This window comes from Pseudophryne corroboree, chromosome 1 (genome assembly GCF_028390025.1).
Source record: "Pseudophryne corroboree isolate aPseCor3 chromosome 1, aPseCor3.hap2, whole genome shotgun sequence".
NCBI classification, from domain to species: Eukaryota; Metazoa; Chordata; class Amphibia; order Anura; family Myobatrachidae; genus Pseudophryne; species Pseudophryne corroboree.
The window spans coordinates 209,084,183-209,107,387 of record NC_086444.1 but is presented as its reverse complement, the minus strand read 5'-3'; the positions used below and the strand labels follow the sequence as shown (position 1 = coordinate 209,107,387).

The 23,205-nt window shown below is 45.7% G+C and overlaps 1 protein-coding gene across 7 annotated transcripts in view; it reads right to left on the bottom strand.

The window, feature by feature from the left end:
• CAST (calpastatin) overlaps nt 1-23,205 on the bottom strand; it is a 358,547-nt gene that overhangs the window by 15,885 nt on the left and 319,457 nt on the right. For all 7 annotated transcript variants that reach the window (XM_063964046.1, XM_063964049.1, XM_063964052.1 and 4 more), the window contains 12 exons: nt 19,500-19,559; nt 17,582-17,683; nt 17,233-17,313; nt 9,173-9,223; nt 8,783-8,878; nt 8,411-8,494; nt 6,842-6,940; nt 4,943-5,023; nt 4,817-4,861; nt 3,889-3,984; nt 3,440-3,526; nt 2,120-2,206 (listed from right to left, as the gene is read on the bottom strand). In XM_063964046.1, coding sequence (XP_063820116.1) covers nt 2,120-2,206; nt 3,440-3,526; nt 3,889-3,984; nt 4,817-4,861; nt 4,943-5,023; nt 6,842-6,940; nt 8,411-8,494; nt 8,783-8,878; nt 9,173-9,223; nt 17,233-17,313; nt 17,582-17,683; nt 19,500-19,559 — 969 coding nt within the window. The remainder of the gene's footprint in view (nt 1-2,119; nt 2,207-3,439; nt 3,527-3,888; nt 3,985-4,816; nt 4,862-4,942; nt 5,024-6,841; nt 6,941-8,410; nt 8,495-8,782; nt 8,879-9,172; nt 9,224-17,232; nt 17,314-17,581; nt 17,684-19,499; nt 19,560-23,205) is intronic.

Here is a 23,205-nt window from a genome sequence, read left to right as displayed (position 1 = left end):
TCCTGCGTTCAGATAGTTGCCGCCCGAGGGAAGTGTATATTCCCGTGCAAGTGTGCGAACGCACGTGTACGCCGAGCTGCAAAAAATCTCACAGTCAGCAGACAGCTGAAAATCTGTTCACACATCACTCACCATCAAATGATTTTTCCACAGTGTGCAGTCTTTTCACAGCCCAGTATTTACTCCCACAGTGCAATGAGAACAGGCTGATCGGGGCCGGAGCGGACGTCACACACCCTCCTTGAAAACGCTTGGGCACGCCTGCGTTTTCCGTGACACTCCCAGAAAACTGTCAGTTACCACCCACAAATGGCCTCTTCCTGTCATTTCAGCATGCAAATGGCTGTGCGACTGAAATTTTCGCACCAGCTTGTCGCTGTTCAGCGATGCCTGTTATTGTTTGGAGACGCGCATGCGCATTGCGGTGCATACGCAAGCGCAGTCTATCGATAATCGCTATAACGCACAGCAGCAATCAGGTCTGAATCACCCCCTGAGACTGCACACAAATGCAAACACCCAATTTGTTGGTGTGGAGTTAGAGATATAAACCAGCTTCAAGGCATTAGGAGGGCACACTTAACGGGGTGATAACAAGACTGCAGATGACCAAAACCTTGCTGACAGGACATTGTGGAGTCCGGGTACCAGTTTATATTTTGGAAATGAATGCTTTGCATCTTCCACAAGCACTTCATGGCAGGGAAACTGATGTTCAAGTATAATATAACAATGGGACGTACACATAAATATCCTGAAGTTCCCGGATTCAGTTAAAATTAAGTTAACATGAAAAGGAGTTGAAGGGTGGTGCAGAAGTGTGATAGTAACACTTAGTAATTTGTTTTTCCCCATATTACAGATGTGTCCATTTACATCTAGCCTCCACGCACGTTAAACAGCTCTTCTAGTTACGCCATGCCGTGGTGTGACTCGGTAGCGTTGAGCATCCTTACATACAACCTTTTCCATTACAATGAGTCTTATTTGTAAAATGATGCGAATAGCTTATGCTGATTAAAATGATATGAGGCATGCCTATATTTTGCATGTGACTGCGGCTGTATCTGCATATGAAATGGTACATTACAGTATTTTCCTAGAACCACCACTTCATATGCAGTTACAGCAGCAGTCACACAGAATATAAGCATGCTGCATATTATTTTAATCAGCAGACTCTGCTTGTGCATCTTATTCACATAGCGACGCATTTTTGGCAAAAAAGACACCCCCCGACACTAACGAGTTGCAGGCCACCTGTCAGCACACTGACGTCAGGCATCTCCCGCTGTGTGGCGTATTGTAGGAGGCAAGATGTGTGGCAAGATGTAGGAGGACACATCTGTAAGCATTTACAGCTAGGCCTGGCATGTGAAAACATTGTTATTATTATTATTACATTTTATTTATATGGCGCCACAAGTGTTTCGCAGCGCCGTACAAAGGACAGTACAGGGAGACAAACTTAGCATTACAGTAAATACATAACAAAAATAGAGAACATAAATAACAAAAATAGAGTATTGTTGGAAGAACATTTGCCCGGAGACACTAACTGAAGCGGGAGTACGCCTTATTATGCACTAGGTGAACACATGGCTGGTCTTCAGTTTGCCGGCGGCCGGGCTCCCGACGACCAGCATACCGGCGCCGGAATCCCGACCGCTGGCATACCGACAGCTTTTCTCCCTCTAGGGGGTCCACAACGCCCCTGAAGGGAGAATAGATAGCGTGGCGCACGTAGCCACCGTGCCCGCAGCACTGCGAGCGCAAAAACTCCTAGTGTGATGCTTATGGCAGATGTCATTAGTCTCTGTGCTGCTCATCATCCATAAATATAGATCATATGTACAGAAGGTAAAATTATACAATATATAGCTGGAACATGCAGTAACTGTAACATATGGGGCCGGATGTAATGGCTTGCGAGATGGCCGGAGCTCCGAGACTCCAGCTGAACTCGTACTTTTTTTAAGCAGCAAACGGCAGTCTCGCAAGCCATTACATCCGGCCCAAGAAGCAGATGTGTAGGTAACAGGTCTGCTGGAACCTAGCATGTTGCAGTAAGTAAATGATAGTATAAGATAGCATATTTGGAAGAAGTTTTGCTACTTACAGGAGGTGCGGGGGCAGCCTGGACAGCTGATGAGGTGGCGCTAACTGCTAAACCATCCTTTTCTGACTTTTTACAGTCTTTCTTACTCTGTTATTCAAGACAAGGATAATGATTCAGAAAGGATCGGCTTAATATAGAGTGCATCAACAGTGAGTTACCATCGCTGCAGACATTCCTCACACTCACAGTATAACATAATACAAGTGTTCATACACATTTTTCATCATGTACAACAAACCAAACACAGAGTTACACATATCACATTTATTCACAAGGTATAGGTAGCTCTTGTAGCTTATTCGTCATCTATCTGGAATCCAGCTATAAATGCATATCTCACTGTTTGCCTTACACTTTGCTATAATTAAACACTAAATTAGAGGTGATGTGGGCTGTCCTGTGGGCTACAGATCCTGGGTACTATTTTCACATGATAATGCAAAGACCATCAAAGCTCCTAGTTTGGGAGATGCCATTAGTCTCTGTACTGTTCAGTGCCCATGAATATTTCATATGTTCTATTTCCGCAGACGTACAGTATAAAAAGTTAAGGGTATCGCAGCTCAAGGATGTATAATGAGTGCTGACCTGTACTTCGGAAATGGCTCAGACCCATATCAGAGGCGGAGAGTCTAATGTGTCGGTGGTGTTCACCAGGACCATGCAAGGAGGTTTGGGCTTCGCTGTACCCTACACGCACGTTACAGCCCTCTGTATGGGTTTCTTAGCACGGGGCTGGTATTCACTGGAGCTGGTATAGGAATTCACCATGAGGTGTATAAACATGGAGACGACTGACAACAGAGAGGGTCAGAGCTGGAGGATCAGGTATGGAGTCAGGGATCAGACATTAGGATGCACAGGGAAGGCAGGAACAAGGAACGGGAGCACAGGGTAGGTAGGAATCGGGAACTAGACACACAGGCAGAACATTGGGAAGCACTGAACGCTGCAGTGAGGTAACAGAGCTTCTGCTCAGAGGCTCCCTTTTTTAGGGAGGAGGAGATTCAAAACTCACACCAAATGTGTCTGTCCCTTTAAATCTTCCTCAGAGGAATGTGCATGTCTCTAAGGGAGCCACGGGCACCTGTGCTAACTGCTGGGTGGAGAGCTGCAAGAGCAGTAAGTGAGCACAGGTGTCCAGCACGCTGTGACAACAGGTAGAAGGCACTATATACTGTAGCTGGAACATACAATAACTGTAATACATGATGCAGATGTGTAGGTAACAGGTCTGCCGGAACCTACAAGAATGTGTTCAGCATATATCAGTTACAATAAGTAAATGATAGCATATTTGGAAGAGTTTTTGTTACTTACAGATGGTGCGGGGGCAGCCTGGACAGCTGATGAGGCGGCACTAACCACTAAATCATCCCTTTCTGACTTTTTTCCTTCAGAAGCATCCTTAGGAGACAGATACAAAACAAACAACTGAGCAAGTACTTATTAGTAGTAATTTATAGTAATACAAATGTTCATTCTAATGTGCTCCCCTATTATTTGTTCAGTAACAACTGGTGCTATTACCAGGGAGATTATGAGAATTTGCAGGATCCCATACAAGGAAGCGTGCCCATGGTTCTGGGAAAGTGGGGCCACATCACTTTGAAAGTTTAGCTCCCCCTTTGAAGATGAAGGGGGGAGAAAATGGGGGTGTAACCACAACAACTTTTGGGGTGTGGCTGCACTATGTGGCATGCCCAGGTCCCAGTACTGTGAACCCACCCCTCCCTTCCACCTCCTGGATACTAGTCATAGTCACTTACTTTTTGTTTGATAGGAGGTGTCTGCTGTACAGGTGGGGACTGGGGACAAGTGAAGTCTTTAGCAAACTCATCCACCAGTTCACTATCACTCATGGGCTGAAACAAACATGTAACCTCATTTAATAATCAAACAATATTACACATAAGTGTTCAAGTATGCTTCTTTTCTCGGTATAGATATAAATATAAATGACAGATTACAGTAAAAAACTGTAGTTATTGTAACATCCACATGTGTAATGGATAAGGTATTGCTCTGTCACAGTGCTGCACACATTAAGGGCTCTTATTCCCTGGTGACAGTACTGAAACAAAGCATATCAACAGTAGACTACAGAGTGCAGAGTACCATGCCAGCAATGCCGTCCGCACAGGGCCCGATTCTGATGTGGAACTAAAGCAAAAACAAAAGCTGTGCACCTGGGCAAAATCATGTTGCACTGCAGGGGGAGCAGATGTAACGTGCAGAGAGAGTTAAGATTTCGGTGGGATGTATCCAAACTGAAATATAAATTGCAGTGTAAAAATAAAGCTGTCTACATTTGTAGGCTACATGCAAAAGCAGCCAGTATTTACCCTGCACTGAAAAAATATAAATGTATTTGCTCCTCTTGCATTGCAACAGTGTTTTGCTCCACATACAAAAGTTACTTGCTTTTTCTTTTTGCTTAAATCCAAATCAGAATCAGGCCCACGGTGACCAGCAGATTCCACCTGAGGCCTTCTTAGGCTGCGCTCCCCTCCCTGTGAGTGTAGCTCGCTGCAGTGTGAAGTGAGTGGCTCAGCAACCAGCTGTGAGCATGTATCGGGATTACGAGGTATGATAGCAGTTACTCAGCATTAGTAGAAATAACAATGTTAATATGTAAACTTCTTAATTTATAATTTTTGTGTTCAATTCATTAACTGAAAAATAAAATGGATTTACCTTTTCTGCAGGCGGTGGAGGCACCTCTTTACCATCTACTTTTCCCTGAAAAAAACCAAAGCATAAAGTGTTTACCTACAGCCATAATAAAATAAACTGCGTGGAATGCTGGACTCTCCCACTCACATCTAGCAGGTGCCTATATTCCGGTGGGATTGAGCTATCTCTGTCGCCAAGTTCTTCAATATGTGTCGCTGTGCTGGTTTCCTGCAACCAGAAAGCAGTGGTAAAAAAACAGTGATCCGTATTCTTTTTCTGGTTTGATCTAGGAACGGATGTGCGGTAATCGGACACACTATCCGGAAAGGAGTTATCCGGGGTGTTCAGTGACAAAAGCCAGTGATTACTGCTGCTCAGTGATGTTGCCACACACATACAGTATATGATCACCACCCTTATCCCCGATTCGCCCTTAGCTGAGGGGTTCACAGTGCCCCCCTGTTCAACACACATTTTTTATATATTTTTTTTCTAAGGGTGTGTGGCCATGCCTCCCACAATTAGACCAAGTCCCTGAAATGTACCTGGGCCCTGCCCAGCTCACTAGGGGGCTGTCCCTCCATCCCATGGCTGTTCTGTATCGAGACCTGCTCTGCTCACTAATCAGCAGTCCTGATGAACAGTAAGCGGGCAGGTGGATCCATCCAGCCACAGTAACCATCAAGGAGGTGCTATTGCACCTACAGACCCCAACATAGAAGTAAACCGTTCCAGGTGCTTCCTTGCAGGAAGGAACCTGGTGGTTGCTGTGACTTTCCTACAATTGGGTGGGACATTGGTGACACCTATAGTCAGTGTCTCTGCTGGCCATGCAGCACCAGTATGATTAGTCAGTAATGGCATGTAACGGACAGTAAGAAAAATCCTAAAAACCTGGCAACATAAATGTATTGTGTCAGAATAATTTTGACTACATTTTAAATAAATATAAAAAAAAAAAATTAGTAAATTCAGTTTTGTACAGACATTGTCTACAACCAATGGAAGAAGATGAGCAAATATTTTCCAGCTTTGTTTTATTTTTCTTATCTAAATTTGTAAAATATGCATTACACAAGGCTTCAACCTTTTTGGAACAGAAGGGTGTGACAAGTAGCGCTAAATTGGAAAATAGTTTATTTCAAAAGAATAAAATGACCATTCCACCCTCCCAGATATGCATTGCCTAATACTGTCTACTTACTAAGAGCTCGAGCATAGGGCAGAAACAGTACAGAGCAATCCTCTGTCTTAAGCTAGGTACACAATCATCAGGCAGATTTTCCGATTTCCCGTCCCGTTCATGAACTATCTTAAAACATGATCGCAGGTGTGAAGATAGAAGAAAACTGATCGCACCTGAAGATCTGATTTTATGGGCGTACTAATATGGGATGTGGGACAGACCTGGAAGTGTGTACGCCCCATTAACTATTCTCTCCAATACTTCTGCTACTGCTACTGCAGTCAAGTCCTTTTCAGCAGATGGTTTCAAGAGAGGAGTTGGATCACAGATCTCATGGTAGATTGGAAAAGGGTGTAGGTATGAATCCGCATGTTCATCTGGACTTTCAATTGTAAGTGTAATTGTAAGAAGAATCACATCTCAAGTATAATCGCATAAGTGTGTACCTAGCTTGTGCAACCAATCAGCTCCAAACTGTCATGTCACAGGCTGGAGCTGAAAAATGACACTATTCTCAACGTTGACATTCAGACCATGTCCACATTCTAGATATCAACGTTTTGTGCCACACCCCTGACCTGGGGCAATATGTATATGTAATACAGCACTGGCCAACATTGCTGAGCATCTGAGGCCAAACCCACCAGCTAACCCAGCATACTGATAGAAACTCATCAGAGAAGTTGTCATGACCAGCAGAACGTTGCAATCTGTATAGAAGATACCCGTCACCCAACAGCACTGCAGGGGCCACAAGTGTTCTGGCAGTATGGCCAAACCAGTCAGGGATCTGCTCATTCAGATGACAGATCTATTTCTTGGACAAATAAATAGGAGAAACAGAAATTATATAAAGTTACCGTCACTTCTGGGCCTGTGAAACGGGGAGATTCTGGTACATTGAACTCTGGGCCTTCCAAAGTACCCATTAATTCATCTAAAGCATCCTCCATAGCAGCCTACATCATGGAAGAGAAAAATTAAATTAGAAATCACAAGAACATAAAACTGTGCAAGCAATGAGCTTGTAGTCAGTCTAGCACAAGTGGGATAAACAGACTGGTTGGGTATTACGGTTTAGTGAGCGGCTTGCGACGATCAGTACATCACATGTACTGTTTATTACCTGTCTCTGCTCCAGCATGCATCATAAGCTAACGCTAAACCTGCAGTATAGACTGGGCAGTGCAGGAGCAGCCTGCAGAATAGAAGCCGGTCCAGCTTCAATTTTCCACCTTTCACACTGTAAATGTACAGCAACAGTGTCAGACTGGGGTATGTAGGGCCCACCGGGGAATGCAGTGGTAGGGGCACATGTTTAGGGGTGTGGCCAGTCTCTAATGGTGGTATGCCCAGCCGCCACATTGGTTTGCCTAACCATTTTAAATGGGTTTGGACCCTTGATAAATATATACAGTAATATACAGTAAATACTCTAGTGCATGCATGATAATGTACTAGATTAATAACAGCACAGTCTGGAACCTGATCCCTAGAGGAGGGGGTGGGAACCCCCAGGCAGTAGGGCCCACTGGGAGTTTCCCCCTGTAGCCCTGTGGGACAGTCCAACCCTGTACAGCAATGTCACCTTACTGGACTGCCGGGCTTGTCAGCACCCAATCATATATAAAAAAAAAATACATGTACTGAGAGAAACCAGATTCTCTCTCTGCAACATAACATTTCCTTTTCTTAATACACACAGAGGTCAATCCAATAAACTGCCACTTCCCTCTTCACACTGGAAGTACTTCTGGACTCACAGATTATTCTTTGCCGTCCCATAGGGCTGCGTACAAATATCTGCAAGTCCAGGGTGAAGTCGAGCCTCGAGAGGGGCGAGTTGCAGTATCCTTGCCGACATTTCTATGCCATTGCAATGGCAACATCCTCATAGTTGCTTATAGGATTGACCCGACAAAATAATACAGTTACTGTATAAATACTTACAGTAAATTCTAATCAAGCACTAGTTAGACTAGGATGTGTATCACACACTCACACAGAAAACAGAATGCACAAGTTAACTGCTAGTCATTTAAAAAAATAAGCCTATAGGATAACCAATACCTGTATGTGCAGCATGGTGACTTGCAGTGACGGAAAGTCCATGTCATATAATACTAAATCATTTTTCTACTACTGTAGATATCAAATTTCAAAAGGTATTGATGGGAGGGAGACGCCAGGAATTGTTAGGGTGTATTTACATCTATTATATAATGCAAAAGAGGTTACCGCAGGCCAATGCTCAACGCCGACATCTTCTGCATGGGACACTAAGCTGGGAATTACAGTGACTAGCGCTAGCCACTGTATACATACAGGCATTTCTTGTTTATCACTAGATATAATGGATTCCTATGGTTTTGGCAGGTTTGCATCTGGCCCTATGATGTCAGGCAATGCTAGAAAATGGATTTACGTACAGAAGGTGCTCCGGAAGCCTGAACAGATGATGCGGAAGACGGAACCAATATGTCAGGTTTAACTTCTTTATCTTGTGCAGTGTCCTTAAAAAAACAAACAAAAAAAAAACCACATGAAAATATTAATTCAGTAATATGTACATCATGTAAAGGTATTACGTAGTATTTAACAGATAAATCAATACACTGAGGGCTAAAACAGTACAGCAGCGATAGGAAGGTTGGAGATCTTCAGAAAACGGTTTTCCAGAAAGTTCAGAAATCTCCAGGGTGCCTCCAGTCACTGATAAACATTGTGGGGGGATTGCAGGGGTGTTGCGGAGAATTGCAGTGTAAACATATGCAATAAACATTACTCTAGCATATACCTACCTTGAGTCCTACAGCAGGAGCTGTCTGGATGGGAGGACAAGGTGAAGAGTCGAAATCCTTTGAGAATTCATCTAAAAAATCATCTTCACTCATTGGCTGAAGGATGCAAGATAAAAAGTGTATTTAAGCCCATATACTGAATGGTACGCATCACAAAGTACTACTGATAGGTGTATATGACTCCACTATAACGGGCCTACATCCAACACAGGACCAGACTACACTGTAACCACGCCACTCTGACCGCTGCTTGTAAGGTCTACACTGTATTACAGAGAGAAAGCTAATTGGCAATTGGTTCCCTCTCAAAAAAAGGTCAGATATTTCAAATATACACTAAACAAAACATCTGGACAAATTCAGATTTACTGTATGCTGGAGATACTTTACCTGTGGTTGTACGACGGGAGCTGGAGGTATGGGTGTACCATGATCTTTACCCTGACAAATACAGTACATAGTATTACTAAGTAGCATTTGTAAATCTTTTTTAAATCAATACTGTAGATTGACATAATTTCATATACCCATGGAAGTCTGCATTTTCGAAAATCATCTATATTAAATCTATTAAGACTTTGTTTATTTTTAAATTAATGTGATTTTAAATAAACCAACCAACCAACCAACCAACCCACCCATACTACAGTACCTTAAACAGACACCTGACCTGCCTTCTTCCCAATAGCTGGCAAGCTCATTCATTTATAAGATTTATATATGCTAACTCCATATGTGCTCACTCTGGCAATAAGCAACTCCGGATCAATTCATTTACATTCCATGTTCCAGCGAGGTGCACTGGCAATATGCAGTGTGCACAAAATGACTGTACATATATACGGTAGGCTTGTATTGTGCATTATTTGTGCACCCTGGGGCTGTGAGGCAAAATGCACAAAGTAGGGGTGATTAAGGGTGCCATTACTGATACTCAAAAGCTGTCACAACAGCACAAGTACATCTGTCCTATTTCAGCTAGCCCCAATCAGGCAATAGGACGCACTCTGGCACTGCCTCTAAACAGCCGAACAAACCATCGCCTGTTCTTTCACAGACAGTATTTAAAGCACAGATAACATTGGCTACTTCTAGCAATAACCAAAGCCTAGGCAAGCAATGCAATGGGGGTCCCTACTCTCCCATTCACAGGAATAACGAGTTTTATGGTAAGAACTTACCTTTGTTAAAACTCTTTCTGCGAGGTACACTGGGCTCCACAAGGATAGACATAGGGGTGTAGAGTAGGATCTTGATCTGAAGCACCAACAGGCTCAAAAGCTTTGACCTTCTTCCCAAAATTCATAGCGCCGCCTCCTATATCACCCCGCCTCCGTGCACAGGAGCTCAGTTTTGTTAACCAGCCCAATGCAGTAGCAAGTAAAAGAGACGGCAACTGCCAGTTGCCACAAACACCACACTCTCACGACAGGAGAAGTGTTAGCGGCTAATGCCATACCAACCCAAAGAAGCTAAGTGCGTCAGGGTGGGCGCCTTGTGGAGCCCAGTGTACCTCGCAGAAAGAGTTTTAACAAAGGTAAGTTCTTACCATAAAACTCGTTTTCTGCTGCAGGGTACACTGGGTTCCACAAGGATAGACATAGGGGATGTCCTAAAGCAGTTCCTTATGGGAGGGGACGCACTGTAGCGGGCACAAGAGCCCTGCGTCCAAAGGAAGCATCCTGGGAAGCGGCAGTATCGAAGGCATAGAACCTTATGAACGTGTTCACAGAGGACCACGTAGTCGCCTTGCTTGTTCAAGGGTCGCACCATGTTGGGCCGCCCAAGAAGGTCCAACAGACCGAGTAGAATGGGCCTTAATGTGATCAGGAGCAGAGAGACCAGCCTTCACATAAGCATGTGCAATCACCATTCTAATCCATCTGGCCAGAATTTGCTTGTGAGCAGGCCAGCCCCGTTTGAGAAACCCAAACACAACAAAAAGAGAATCAGATTTCCTAATAGGAGCAGTTCTCTTCACAAAGATACGGAGGGCCCGTACCACATCCAAAGACTGCTCTTTGGGAGACAGATCAGGAGAAACAAGTGCCGGAACTACAATCTGATTAAGGTGGAACGAAGAAACCACCTTAGGTAGATAGCCGGGACGAGTCCTAAGAACCGCCCGATCACGGTGAAATATCAGATATGGGGAACTACAGGACAAGGCACCCAAATCCGACACTCTTCTAGCTGAAGCAATAGCCAGCAGAAACACCACCTTAAGGGAAAGCCACTTAAGATCAGCTGAACCAAGAGGTTCAAACGGAGACTCTTGTAACGCCCCCAAAACCACCGACAAGTCCCAAGGAGCCACAGGCGGGACATAGGGAGGTTGGATACGCAACACACCCTGAGTAAAGGTATGCACATCAGGTAAGGTCGCAATTTTCTCTGAAACAACACCGACAAGGCAGATATTTGAACCTTGAGGGAGGCCAGACGCAGGCCTAAGTCCAGGCCCTGCTGAAGAAAAGCCAACAAGTTGGCTATACTAAACTTGGAAGCATCATAATCGTTAGATGCGCACCAAAGTAAGAATGCCAGACCCTATAGTAAATCCGAGCAGAAGCCGGTTTCCGGGCCCACAACATAGTTTGAATGACCGCCTCAGAAAACCCTTTAGCCCATAAGACGGAAGCTTCAAGAGCCACGCCGTCAAAGACAGCCGGGCTAGGTCCTGGTAGACACAGGGGCCCTGAACGAGGAGGTCTGGGCGTTGTAGAAGTAAAATTGGACGCTCTGACGATAGGCCTTGCATGTCTGAGAACCAGTGCCATCTGGGCCACGCTGGAGCTATGAGAAGCAGAATTCCTTTTTCTTGCTTGAACTTCCGAATTACCCTGGGCCGGAGTGACACCGGAGGGAACACGTACGGCAGCCGAAACCTCCACGGTACTGCCAGCGCATCCACGAATGCTGCTTGAGGATCCCTTGTCCTTGCTCCAAAGACCGGAACCTTGTGATTGTGTCGAGACGCCATCAGATCTACGTCTGGAAGGCCCCACCTTTCCACTAGGAGTTGAAACACTTCTGGATGGAGGCCCCACTCACCGGCATGCACGTCCTGACGACTGAGAAAGTCCGCTTCCCAATTCAGGACTCCCGGAATGAATATTGCCGATATGGCCGGTAGATGGCGTTTTGCCCACTGTAGAATCCGTGAGACTTCCTTCATTGCTAGGCGGCTTCGAGTGCCGCCTTGATGATTTATGTAAGCCACTGTGGTGGCGTTGTCCGACTGTACTTGAACAGGACGGTTCTGAATTAAATGCTGGGCTAGGTTCAAGGCATTGAAGACCGCCCGCAACTCCAGAATATTGATCGAGAGGAGGGACTCCTCCTTGGTCCACCGCCCCTGAAGGGAGTGTTGCTCCAGCACCGCGCCCCAACCTCTTAGACTGGCATCTGTCGTCAACAGGACCCTGTCGGATATCCAGAACGGATGGCCCCTGCACAGTTGCTGGTCCCGGAGCCACCAGAGCAGCGACAGACGGACCTCCGGGGTCAATGAGATCATTTGAGACCTGATCCAATGAGGCAGGCCGTCCCATTTGGCTAGAATCAGCCTCTGGAGAGGGCGATAGCGAAATTGAGCGTACTCCACCATGTCGAATGCTGACACCATGGGGCCCAGCACCTGCATCGCCGAATGTATCGACACTTGCGGACGAGATAGGAAGCAACGAATCCTGTCCTGAAGTTTCAGGACTTTCTCCTGAGACAGGAACAACCGCTGGTTGTGAGTGTCCAGTAGTGCTCCCAGATGCACCATGCTCTGAGTAGGGATCAGGGATGACTTCTTCCAGTTGATGAGCCACCCGTGGGCTTGCAGAAACCGGACCGTCACATCTAGAGGACGCAGGAGAAGTTCTGGGGAATTTGCCAGGATTAACAAGTCGTCCAAATACGGCAGTAACCTGACCCCTTGACGGCGGAGTACCACCGTCATCACCACCATGACTTTTGTAAAGACTCGCGGAGCCGTTGTTAAACCAAAAGGTAACGCCCAAAACTGGTAATGGCAGTTGCCAATCGCAAATCTCAGGTATTGCTGATGAGACACTGCTATAGGAATATGCAGGTAAGCATCCTGTATATCCAGGGAGACCATGAAGTCCCCAGGTTCCAAGACCAGAACTATAGAGCGAAGGGTTTCCATCCGGAACTTGGAAACCTTCACAAACCTGTTCAATGACTTGAGGTTGAGAATGGGCCGGGAGGACCCATTTGGTTTCGGGACTAGAAACAGTGGAGAATAGTACCCCCGGCCCTTCTGCGCAAGAGGAACCTGTACTACGACTCCTGTATCCAGGAGGGTCTGTACCACCGAATGTAGAGTGTTTGCCTTTGTCTTGTCTAACGGGACATCTGTCTGGCAAAATCGATGAGGGGGTCGGTTTTTGAAGGCTATGGCGTAACCTCGAGTGACGACTTCCCGTACCCAGGCATCTGAAGTGGTCTTCAACCATTCCTGGGTATACCCTAGAAGCCGGCCCCCCACCCTGGGATCCGCGGCAGGCTTATCTGTCTTGGAAGCTGGCTGACGGGCCGCCCAGGCTCTTTTGGGCTTAGGCTCACCAGGTTTGGAAGTGCGGGACTGCTTGTTGTACGCCTGACCTTTTGCTTTACCTGAAGGACGAAAGGGGCGAAAGGAAGTACCTTTAGCCTTCGACACAGAAGGAGCAGTACTTGGCAGTCAGGCAGTTTTGGCAGTAGCCAAGTCAGCCACAATCTTATTTAAATCCTCCCCAAACAGAATATCTCCCTTAAAAGGGTGTACCTCCAGGGTTTTTCTAGAGTCCAGATCCACAGACCAGGATCTCAGCCACAATATCCGGCGAGCCAGGACTGACGTAGTAGAGGCCTTGGCTGCCAGGATACCAGCATCGGAAGCCGCCTCTTTAATACAATGAGAAGCTGTGACAATATAAGACAAGCATTGTCTAGCATGGTCAGAGGAGATTTCAGCAACTAACTCCAAGGCCCATGCTTCAATGGCCTCTGCAGCCCAAGTAGCTGCAATAGTGGGCCCTTGTGCAGCACCCGTGAGGGTGTAAATCGCTTTCAGACAACCCTCCACACGTTTATCCGTAGGCTCTTTTAGAGACGTGACGGTGGTGACCGGTAGAGCCGAGGAAACCACCATCCTAGCCACATGTGAGTCCACTGGAGGAGGCGTTTCCCAATTCTTAGACAGCTCCGGCGCGAGGGGATGGCGAGCCAGCATCTTCTTTTGAGGCACAAACTTCGTACCCAGGTTTTCCCAGGGTTCCTGACGTATATCAATTAGGTGGTCAGAGTGAGGTAAAACTTGTTTAATCACCTTCTGACGCTTGAACCTATCTGGTTTCTTAGGAGGAACGGATAGCTCGGGATCATCCGTAAACTGTAAAATCAACTTAATAGCCTCCAAAAGATCAGGAACATCCACATGTGAACCACCCTCCCCATCAGCCGTATCTGAGTCAGAACCTGTGGGGTCAGTGTAAGTGCCGTCTTCATCCGACGAGGTGTCAGTGACAGCAGTGGATTGTGAGGAGACAAGCGCTCGCTTAGAGGACCACTTGGACGTAGGCGAGCGCCGGTCAGACTTTTTAGTAGTCAGGGACTGGTTCAACTTCTTTATTTGAGCAGATAAATCGTCCGCCCACGGCGGGTTAGCTGCAGGGACCACAAACGGTTGCACCGGCATTGGGGATCCCATAGGGGGTGTTAGTTTATGAACTAGCGTATGCAGAAGCGTGGAAAAAGTGGCCCACGGCGGGTCATTATTTGCCCCCGTTGCCACCGTCCCACTGGGGGGCAAGGAGCCCCTAGAACCAGAGCACAAAGCTGCTATATTCTCCTCATAGGTATCTCCGGCTTCAGCAACACCGGCAGTGTGTTCAGCCCCAGAACCGTTACCCTCAGAAGCAGACATGATATAACTTGCAGTATCAGGTAACACAGTACAATTTGTCAGCAGCACAATACCTCTAGCCCAAACCCCTGCGCAGTGTAGTCAGCGCCAGCAGAGATAAAGGAGAGATATGGAGACTAAATCCCAGAGAAAAATACGTAATACAGTATATCTTTGTGAAAATCCTATATTAGATAAAACCTGACGCACCAAGCCCCCTCAGGTTATAGAATATAGGGATAGCAGGTTGAGTGAAAGACACGAAATGGACACCACTCAGCTATCAAATGCATACACAAATAGTCACAGTCTGTACAATGCAGAGGTTATTACTAACAATAATACTGCACTGGACTAGCTTACACAGCTATATAACAATAGATATAACAGTACACAGTAAGAACTGGATGTATATCACAGGGTAATTGTACTAGAAAACCCTGACTAAGTGCACTCTTTCTTAACTAACACTGACTAAAAAAGGTAGGTAGAATACTTAAGTGTCTTGTAAAATCACAGCACTGACAACCAGGCGGCTTTACATAGGTGGATTTGCCCAAGCATTCCCAGGAACAGTGAGCTGAGGGATAATGGCGCCGCAGACACTGCCAGGGAGTGAGGGAGAGACAGATATGCAGCTCCAGGGCAGGAACATTTGCGGGAAATGGCACCCTGGGGCTGGGGCTCCAGGTCTAAGCCTTATCCCCTCTGCTGGCAAAACCACCGGGTACTGCGGGCTACTTGTAAAAAAGGTTGAGAGAGGAAACCTGACCTGCAACCATGCCCTGGTGATCAAGTGGGATCGCCTGTACTGCCACAGTGTCCACCGCCAGCGCCGTTGGGGGAGAGATGGAGCTGCAGCAGGCAATGTCTACTGACATCCAGCACAATCTGTGCCCTTGTAGTCTTCTTTTTTCCTCGGAAAAAGCTGTTTCTAGAGCTGCTGTGAGCAGCTCTTCCTGTCACATGCTTGCACTGCAAGCACCAACTACAAACCGAGCTCCTGTGCACGGAGGTGGGGTGATATAGGAGGCGGCGCTATGCATCATGGGAAGAAGGTCAAAGCTTTTGAGCCTGTTGGTGCTTCGGATCAAGATCCTACTCTACACCCCTATGTCTATCCTTGTGGAGCCCAGTGTACCCCGCAGCAGAAAATAATAATTAAAAAAAATAATAATATCATCATCATCACTTACCTCTCCTGTGGTCCCGCTCTCTCTCTACGTGAATAGCTGTCAGCACTCTGACTGGTGGATAGCTCCTGCCATTCACCAATCAGCATGCTTAAAGACATTCACTGTCTGGCTGCAGCCTGGGAGGCATGTAGAGCGTGCTGCCTGGCTGCTCTGATTGTGTGTAATTCACAATCAGAGCAGTCGGGCAGCATTCGTTCATTCTTTACCTGCCATACAAGAAGCTCCAGAGGCACCAGCCCACCCCTGTTCAAAGGCCCCATGAATCGTGGGGCTCTGGGCAGCTGCCCCGTGTGCCTATACATTAACATGGCCCTGGCAGTAACCTCTGCTCCCCTCTGACAGGTAATTATTATTTACATGGATAGAGATGCATGAAAAATTTTAAACCAGTTAAAAAATTCAATTGTGTTTCAGTTTCAAAGATCACGACTTTATACAATCATCAAGAGATAGAGATCTTGGTTCAAAATTAGTAGGCGACATCTGCCATTTGTAGATTGCATTCACCATTCATGAGGTTAAAAATTGTATTTTTACATTTAATTATTTGGAAACACTATTTAAATAATATGTTTATATTAATAAAAAAAAACCTGTCAATTGTAAATATTACCGATGAAGTTTCAGTAAAGCAAAAAACCAATTAACATGTACTGTATCAATTTAAGCTCAAACACATTCAGCCAGTTCAAGAATCTCTGCTGCCTACCTACATTGTCTATTCCCATTACTGCATTCTGCTGCTACTTCTTGTGAGACCAACTAATGAAACTAAAATCACAAGATAGAGCTTTTCCCAGAGCAGGGTTTATTTACGAAGCGTCGGGTTGTAAAACTCGGTGCCTCTGATTGTGTTTATACAGGATATTTAAAAGGGCAAAGCTTTAATACGGCTAGGTCTTGGTAGTAAAAGCAATTCCCTTTTAAATATCAGGCATAAATACGATCAGAAGGGCTGGATATTACAACCCAATGCTTCAGAAATAAACCTCCTGGTCTTTACTACGTTGTCGGGCTCCAGTGATGGGAGTCTTGTGGGTTTAAGGTGAGATAACTGCTAATCGCAAACAGTACATGGCTGTCATACAATGCAGAAATCGGGCAATCCTTGATTGTAGGGCTCGCAATCCCAGCCTTCCCCTATTCAGGTGTAAAACACAGCAAGAGAGACGGGCCTTCCAGCCTGTTTCTGAGTGATGCTAACCCAACAGCTTCTCACATAACTATGCACAAGATGATAAGAGCAGAGGGAGGCTGAACACAGTATTCCTGATGGTTTTACAGGCTATTTACATTTTTAATTAAAAAACAATATTAATAAAAGGATCTAGAAAATATAGTAGTATACTCACATCCAACAAGTGTCTGTATTCTGGGGGAATTGTGCTGTCTCTCTTACCAAGTTCTTCCAGGTATGAAGGTGTAATAGTTTCCTGGTAAAAAAAAAAAAAAGGGGCACTAGTTTAAATATCTGTGTCTAATGTTAATTTTGTACTCACAAAATAACTATACATCGCAGAATGGATGAAGTTAAATGTAGGTCATTTACATGTGGGCGTGAATGTGCATCTTTATACAAAAGTCACACAAACTTCCAGCATATAAACAGAAACCTTCAATAGTCTCAATAGAAAAAAGGCAGGTACCACCAAAAACACTTCAGAAAATGTAGTGGTTGGAAAAGAGTATGAGAGGTCTTACTGTTATTTCCGGACCGGTATACTGGGGGGATTCTGGCACATTCACTGGGGGCCCCGAGTCAAGAGTGCCCAAAAGCTGGTCTAAAGCATCCTCTGATAATGCCTAACAAAATACATGGTACAAAGACAATAAGATCAGTGTCTGAGGTATCACAACAGAGCTTTGTGACTGTCACGTGTCGCTAGCTGTCCTGCCAATGGTGCAGCACAGAGATGTTATTTGCAAGTACTGGCTGGTAATTACACAGGACACAAGTCACTCATGAGTGTCAGAGTAAAAAGACAGAACAATCTAACGAGAATAAAGAGACTCGGCGTGATTTGTAGGAACGGAATTGTGCAAAGGCTACATGAGTCCACATCTAGAGCAGGAAAATTGCAGGTTCAGTCAGACATGCCCATGCCCAATGCAGGGGAGAGGTAAGTGCTGCCCATTGTTTTATCATCTTACCATATTTTTGTATTATCTATTGTCTGCTAATACCAAAAGCAGTAAGTAATGTAATTACACATGAAGAGCGTGGTAGCAGGATTCAGGCGCACTGTGCAGCACACATTACACATCATTACATCACACAAGCAGCGACGGGGAAGCAGGACAATGATTGGTCATAAGGCCACGAACACCCATTAACAGCTTGCGGGGTGTAAATGGGTGTTCTTGGCCTTGTGCCCCGAGTGGTGGCATCAGTCACACCCCCCGGAAAGTGGCATCTGTAGGAAGTTAGGATAAAAGTGCAAGAGGAAGGTAGCAACCAAAGTGACCTATGTGCATTAAAAAAATAAAAATTTAGATCTGTGGTTTATTTTAGATCTGTGGTGGGATGTAATGGAGTCTGAGGTCGCCAGAGGTGTGGGATGCCGGCCAATCTCTGACTTTTTTTAAAGGGGCAATCTGCATAGGCCCCTTCATTGTTTCCCCTTATATACAGTAATAGGGTTTCCATAATACACTAACCGTGTTTGTGATAAATTATCTGACACTTTTTTTGGACAAAATATAAATTTTAATAGTTTGCTCTGCAGATTACTGCCCCAGCTGCTGCTCTTTTCTCCATTTAGAAGTGTGTGTAATGTGGGCTGTGTGATTGTGATAGGGCCGCCATGGGGTCCCCTCACTAGTGCAACGGACTCACCACAATAAATGCGCTCAAATGATTTATATATAAAAATGGAGACTGGTGATAAATTACTATACAGAAACTTGGAGAAATAAAAGGATTGAAGGAGTTGTTCACGCTCCAAATGAAATGGTCTTAAAAGCTCCTAAAAAATTAATGTTATCCAGACAAGCAGGGTTCCCCAGCATGCTCGGCTGCGCACATCAATACTCTATGAGATACGGCTCACTGATACACCTTGCCTTTGCATAGAGGCTGTCACTGTTTTCCTGCAAAATAACTTGTATTTTGCCATAAATAATGCAATGTGTATACAACAATTATACTGTAAATATCCAAATGTAAATTTCATCTTGTATGCAAACAATAATAAAAATAAAACAAAGAATAAATAATTAAATCCATCAAATGACTGGACTAGCAAACATATATGGTATGGAGATTTAGTTCCCATGGTCTACTGTCGTAACTCAATCCGTAACACGTGTATAATGCCTGTGACATTACTGCATTGTAAATAATAGGTAGTATTATCCAAATTGCGCACATCTCTGCCTGCTATCGTCATACTTCACCACCTCTTGTTTTCCAGATAATTATACCAGATAATAAACCTGCAACAGAAAAACTGGCAAGGTCACTAATGTTGACCCAAAGCTTTATTACAATCACTTCTCTCACCCAGAGATGTGCTCCCTGGGGGAAGTGGTTGGTGTGCCAGGCTGAGAGGTGAAGGTTACAGACAAGGTCACCATTTATCTATTGTTCATGTAAAACCAAATACATCACTGTTCTTACCGTAGAGCTAGGCTCTGTGGGAGCAGCCTGGGACATCGAAGTTGATTTTGCATCTTTTTTCTATCAATGCAAGGGAAGTAACAATTAGCCACCTTAGTTATAATAACATTATCAGACCATAACATACTGTACTACAATAAATACTTAGAGGCCTAATATTGATCTGTCTTGTAGCAGGAAGAGAAGACAAGGCCTTTTGGTCAAACAACAGATAAATGCTGACACTTGCACGTCATTTCCAGTTTAGGACATTCTTTCACTACACTAGGGGGCAAATGTACTAAGCCATCGAGAGTGGTAAAGTGGAGAGATATAAGTACCAACCAACCAGCTCATGTCATTTTTCAAACACAGCCTGCAACATGGCAGTTAGGAGCCGATTGGCTTTTCTCCAACCACTTTATCTCTCTCCAAGGCTTAGTACATCTCCCCTTATAGCTATCCGGTCTGTGGACTCTAGTCCACACTTCTAGTTTCTGGTTAGGAGCCGCATGTTACGGCGCACACGGCAATAGATCACCCCATTTGAATCCACAGATGATAATCACTTAATGACAGCTGTAAGTATTATTGTTTATTCATGTGTGTATATAAGTATGCTATGGGGACAGCTAATTCACACCTTGATAAAGACTCATTTGAAGTAGAAACGTGTTGGAGGTCACACACAGCACAGGAACTGTGCTTACTAAACAAGAGTGAGGTCTCCCTTTCCATTGGAACGGTTACCAGCATGGTGTTCCAGAACACGCTTTTATCTGTCTTATGCTATAGAGTACCAATTCACTGGTGCTTTTCCTCTGGTAAACAGATTTTGCCCCATTTGTGTTGAAAGCAGTCATGCATGCATTTTGTTGCATATTTACATTCTGTATTTACATTCATTTTTTTTTTTTAAAGCAATAATGCACTTGAAGAATTTCTATTTATTTCCACATAATATTATCTATGGTGGAATCTCTGGTTTGGAGGGGATTCTGCACATGATTTTACAGCCAACAGTTCATTCTATAGACACATATTTAAGAGGAAACAAAGAAAATAAAAAGCCATATTTCCTTTTTTTTCTATATCTAACTATTGGAAACGTGGGAACCTACAGTATATCCCTTTTTTTGAAAAAAGGCACATCTCCTATTTCTAAAAGGACTCCAGTGTGTAGTATCGTACTCCTGAGTAGGGAAGCCAATCCCGGGCCATTTTTTCAATCCCGGGTATCGGGATTGAAAAATGGTCAATCCCGGGATTCCCGGGATACCCGGGATTGGCTTTAGACTGTGTCTGGCCGTCGCCCCGCCCCTCCCTGTCCGCCCTGCAGACATAAAAAAATCCTACAAACCTGCACAGCGAGGTAGCAGGTGAGGAGGATCCGGTGGGTGAGTGCTGGGGAGCCGGGAGGAGGCGGCGGGTGAAGTCCGCAGTACTTTACGGCTCTGAGGCTGCTGACAGCACAGGTCACGCTGCGCAGGGGGAGACGGGAGGAGGGAGCCAGGCAGCGTCTGACGTCCTGAGGACGCTCAACGCTGATCCCTCAATCCCCGGGATTGGAGCTTCCAATCCCGGGATTGAATCCCGGCCGTTTTTGGGCCTAAATCCCGGGATCCCGCCGATCCCGATCCCGGGATTGGCCTCCCTACTCCTGAGTGGTCTGGCACCTGACATCACGCAGGATGGACTTGCATGCAATCCAAAATCTGAGATTTGATTTTTAAATCTGAGTTCCGAACTCGAGAGAAGACTTGACTAGGGATTCGGTCTACTCGGATCCCCAAAAGTGATCCGAGCCGCGACTCTGTTCTACTCGGATCCCATAAGTTCGAGTATGTTCAGTTTTTGTATAAACCGAACCGATCACCCTTCTTTTTTACATGCACTTGTGAGGATACAAAGAAGAAAACAGAGTGTAAACAGGAGTAAGCGCTAAAACTAGGATATTAATTACCTACCGGTAGATACTTTTCTCGTAGTCCATAAGAGATATTGGGGAATCTAGTACGATGGGGTATAGACGGGGTCCAAAGGAGCCAGTGCACTTTAAATTTCTTCACTGGGTGTGCTGGCTCCTCTCCTCTCCACAGCAGAGTTGTAAGGCAGAGACTCCACGGGCAGCCGCCCATGAAGAGCCCACTGATCTTGTAGAGTGGGCTTTTAGAGACTTAGGAACATGTAAGGCTGCTGACACATAGGCCTGTTGGATAGTTAGTCTAAGCCAACGAGCAATGGACTGCTTTGAGGCAGGACAACCCTTTTTCTGCGCATCATAGAGCACGATCAAAGAATCTGTCTTTCTGATCTGAGCCGTTCGCTTGATATAGATCTTCAAGGCTCGCACTGCATCCAACGCCTCTGGAGGAGCAGAAGAGCCAGAACTTGATGGAACCACAATAGGTTGCTTCAGATGAAACGCAGAGACAACCTTCGGCAGGAACTGCTGTCTGGTACAGAGCTCCGCTCTGTCATAGTAAAAGACCAAGGGGGTCATTCCGAGTTGATCACTCGCTAGCTAGTTTTAATAGCCATGCAAACGCTATGCCGCCGCCCACTGGGGAGTGTATTTTAGCTTAGCAGAAGTGCGAACGCATGTGCAGCCGAGCTCTGCAAAAACTGTTTGTGTCGTTTCGGAGTAGCTCTGAACCTACTCAGTGCTTGCGATCACTTCAGCCTATTCGTGTCCGGATTTGACGTCATACACCCGCCCAGCCACGCCTGCGGTTTTTCAGACACTCCCTGAAAACGGTCAGTTGACACCCAGAAACGCCCCCTTCTGTATCTGCATATGACATGCTACGTGACAACTCAGGAAGTCCGCTTCCCAGTTGTCTACTCCCGGAATGAAGATTGCGGACATTGCGCTTGCATTTCTTTGCGAACAGAGGAGTATCTTTGACACCTCTCGCATGCAGGCTCTGATTTTTGTCCCCCCTTGCCAACTGATGTAAGCCACTGCTGTGTCTTTGTCCAACTGAACCTGGATCACCCGATACTTGAGCAGAGGAGAGTTCCAGAATGTTGATCGGAAGGAGACTTTCGTGGGCTGATCACCTGCCCTGGAACTGTGCCCCTTGGGTGACAGCTTCCCATCCTCTTAGACTCACATCCGTCGTGAGGAGGGTCCAATCCTGAATCCCGAAACTCCGGCCCTCCAGTAGATTGGAGGACTGCAGCCACCACAGGAGGGAAATCCTGGACTGAGGCGACAGCTGTATCATCCGGTGCATCTGAAGATGTGATCCGGACCATTTGGTCAGGAGATCCAGCTGAAAAGTTCTGGCATGGAACCTTCCATATTGGATCGCCTCGTATGAGGCGACCATCTTCCCAAACAATCTTATGCAAAGATGGATGGACACTCGAGCAGGTCGGAGTGCCATGCGGACCATCTCCTGAAGCGTTCTCGCCTTGTCCTCTGGTAGGAACACCGTCTGGGCCACAGTATCCAGCAACATCCACAGGAACAGGAGTCGCTGAGTCGGCTCCAGGTGGGACTTCTGCAAGTTGAGGATCCACCCATGGTGTGACAGAAGTTGGATAGTGCGGTCGATATGGAGCAACAAAAGCTCCCTGGATCTTGCTTTGATCAGAAGATCGTCAAGGTAAGGGACAATGGTGGTCATTCAGAGTTTTTCGCTCGCTGCCGTTTTTAGCAGAATAGCGAACAGGCAAAAAAATGGGCGATTCTGTGCATGCGTATGGTCCGCAGGGCGCA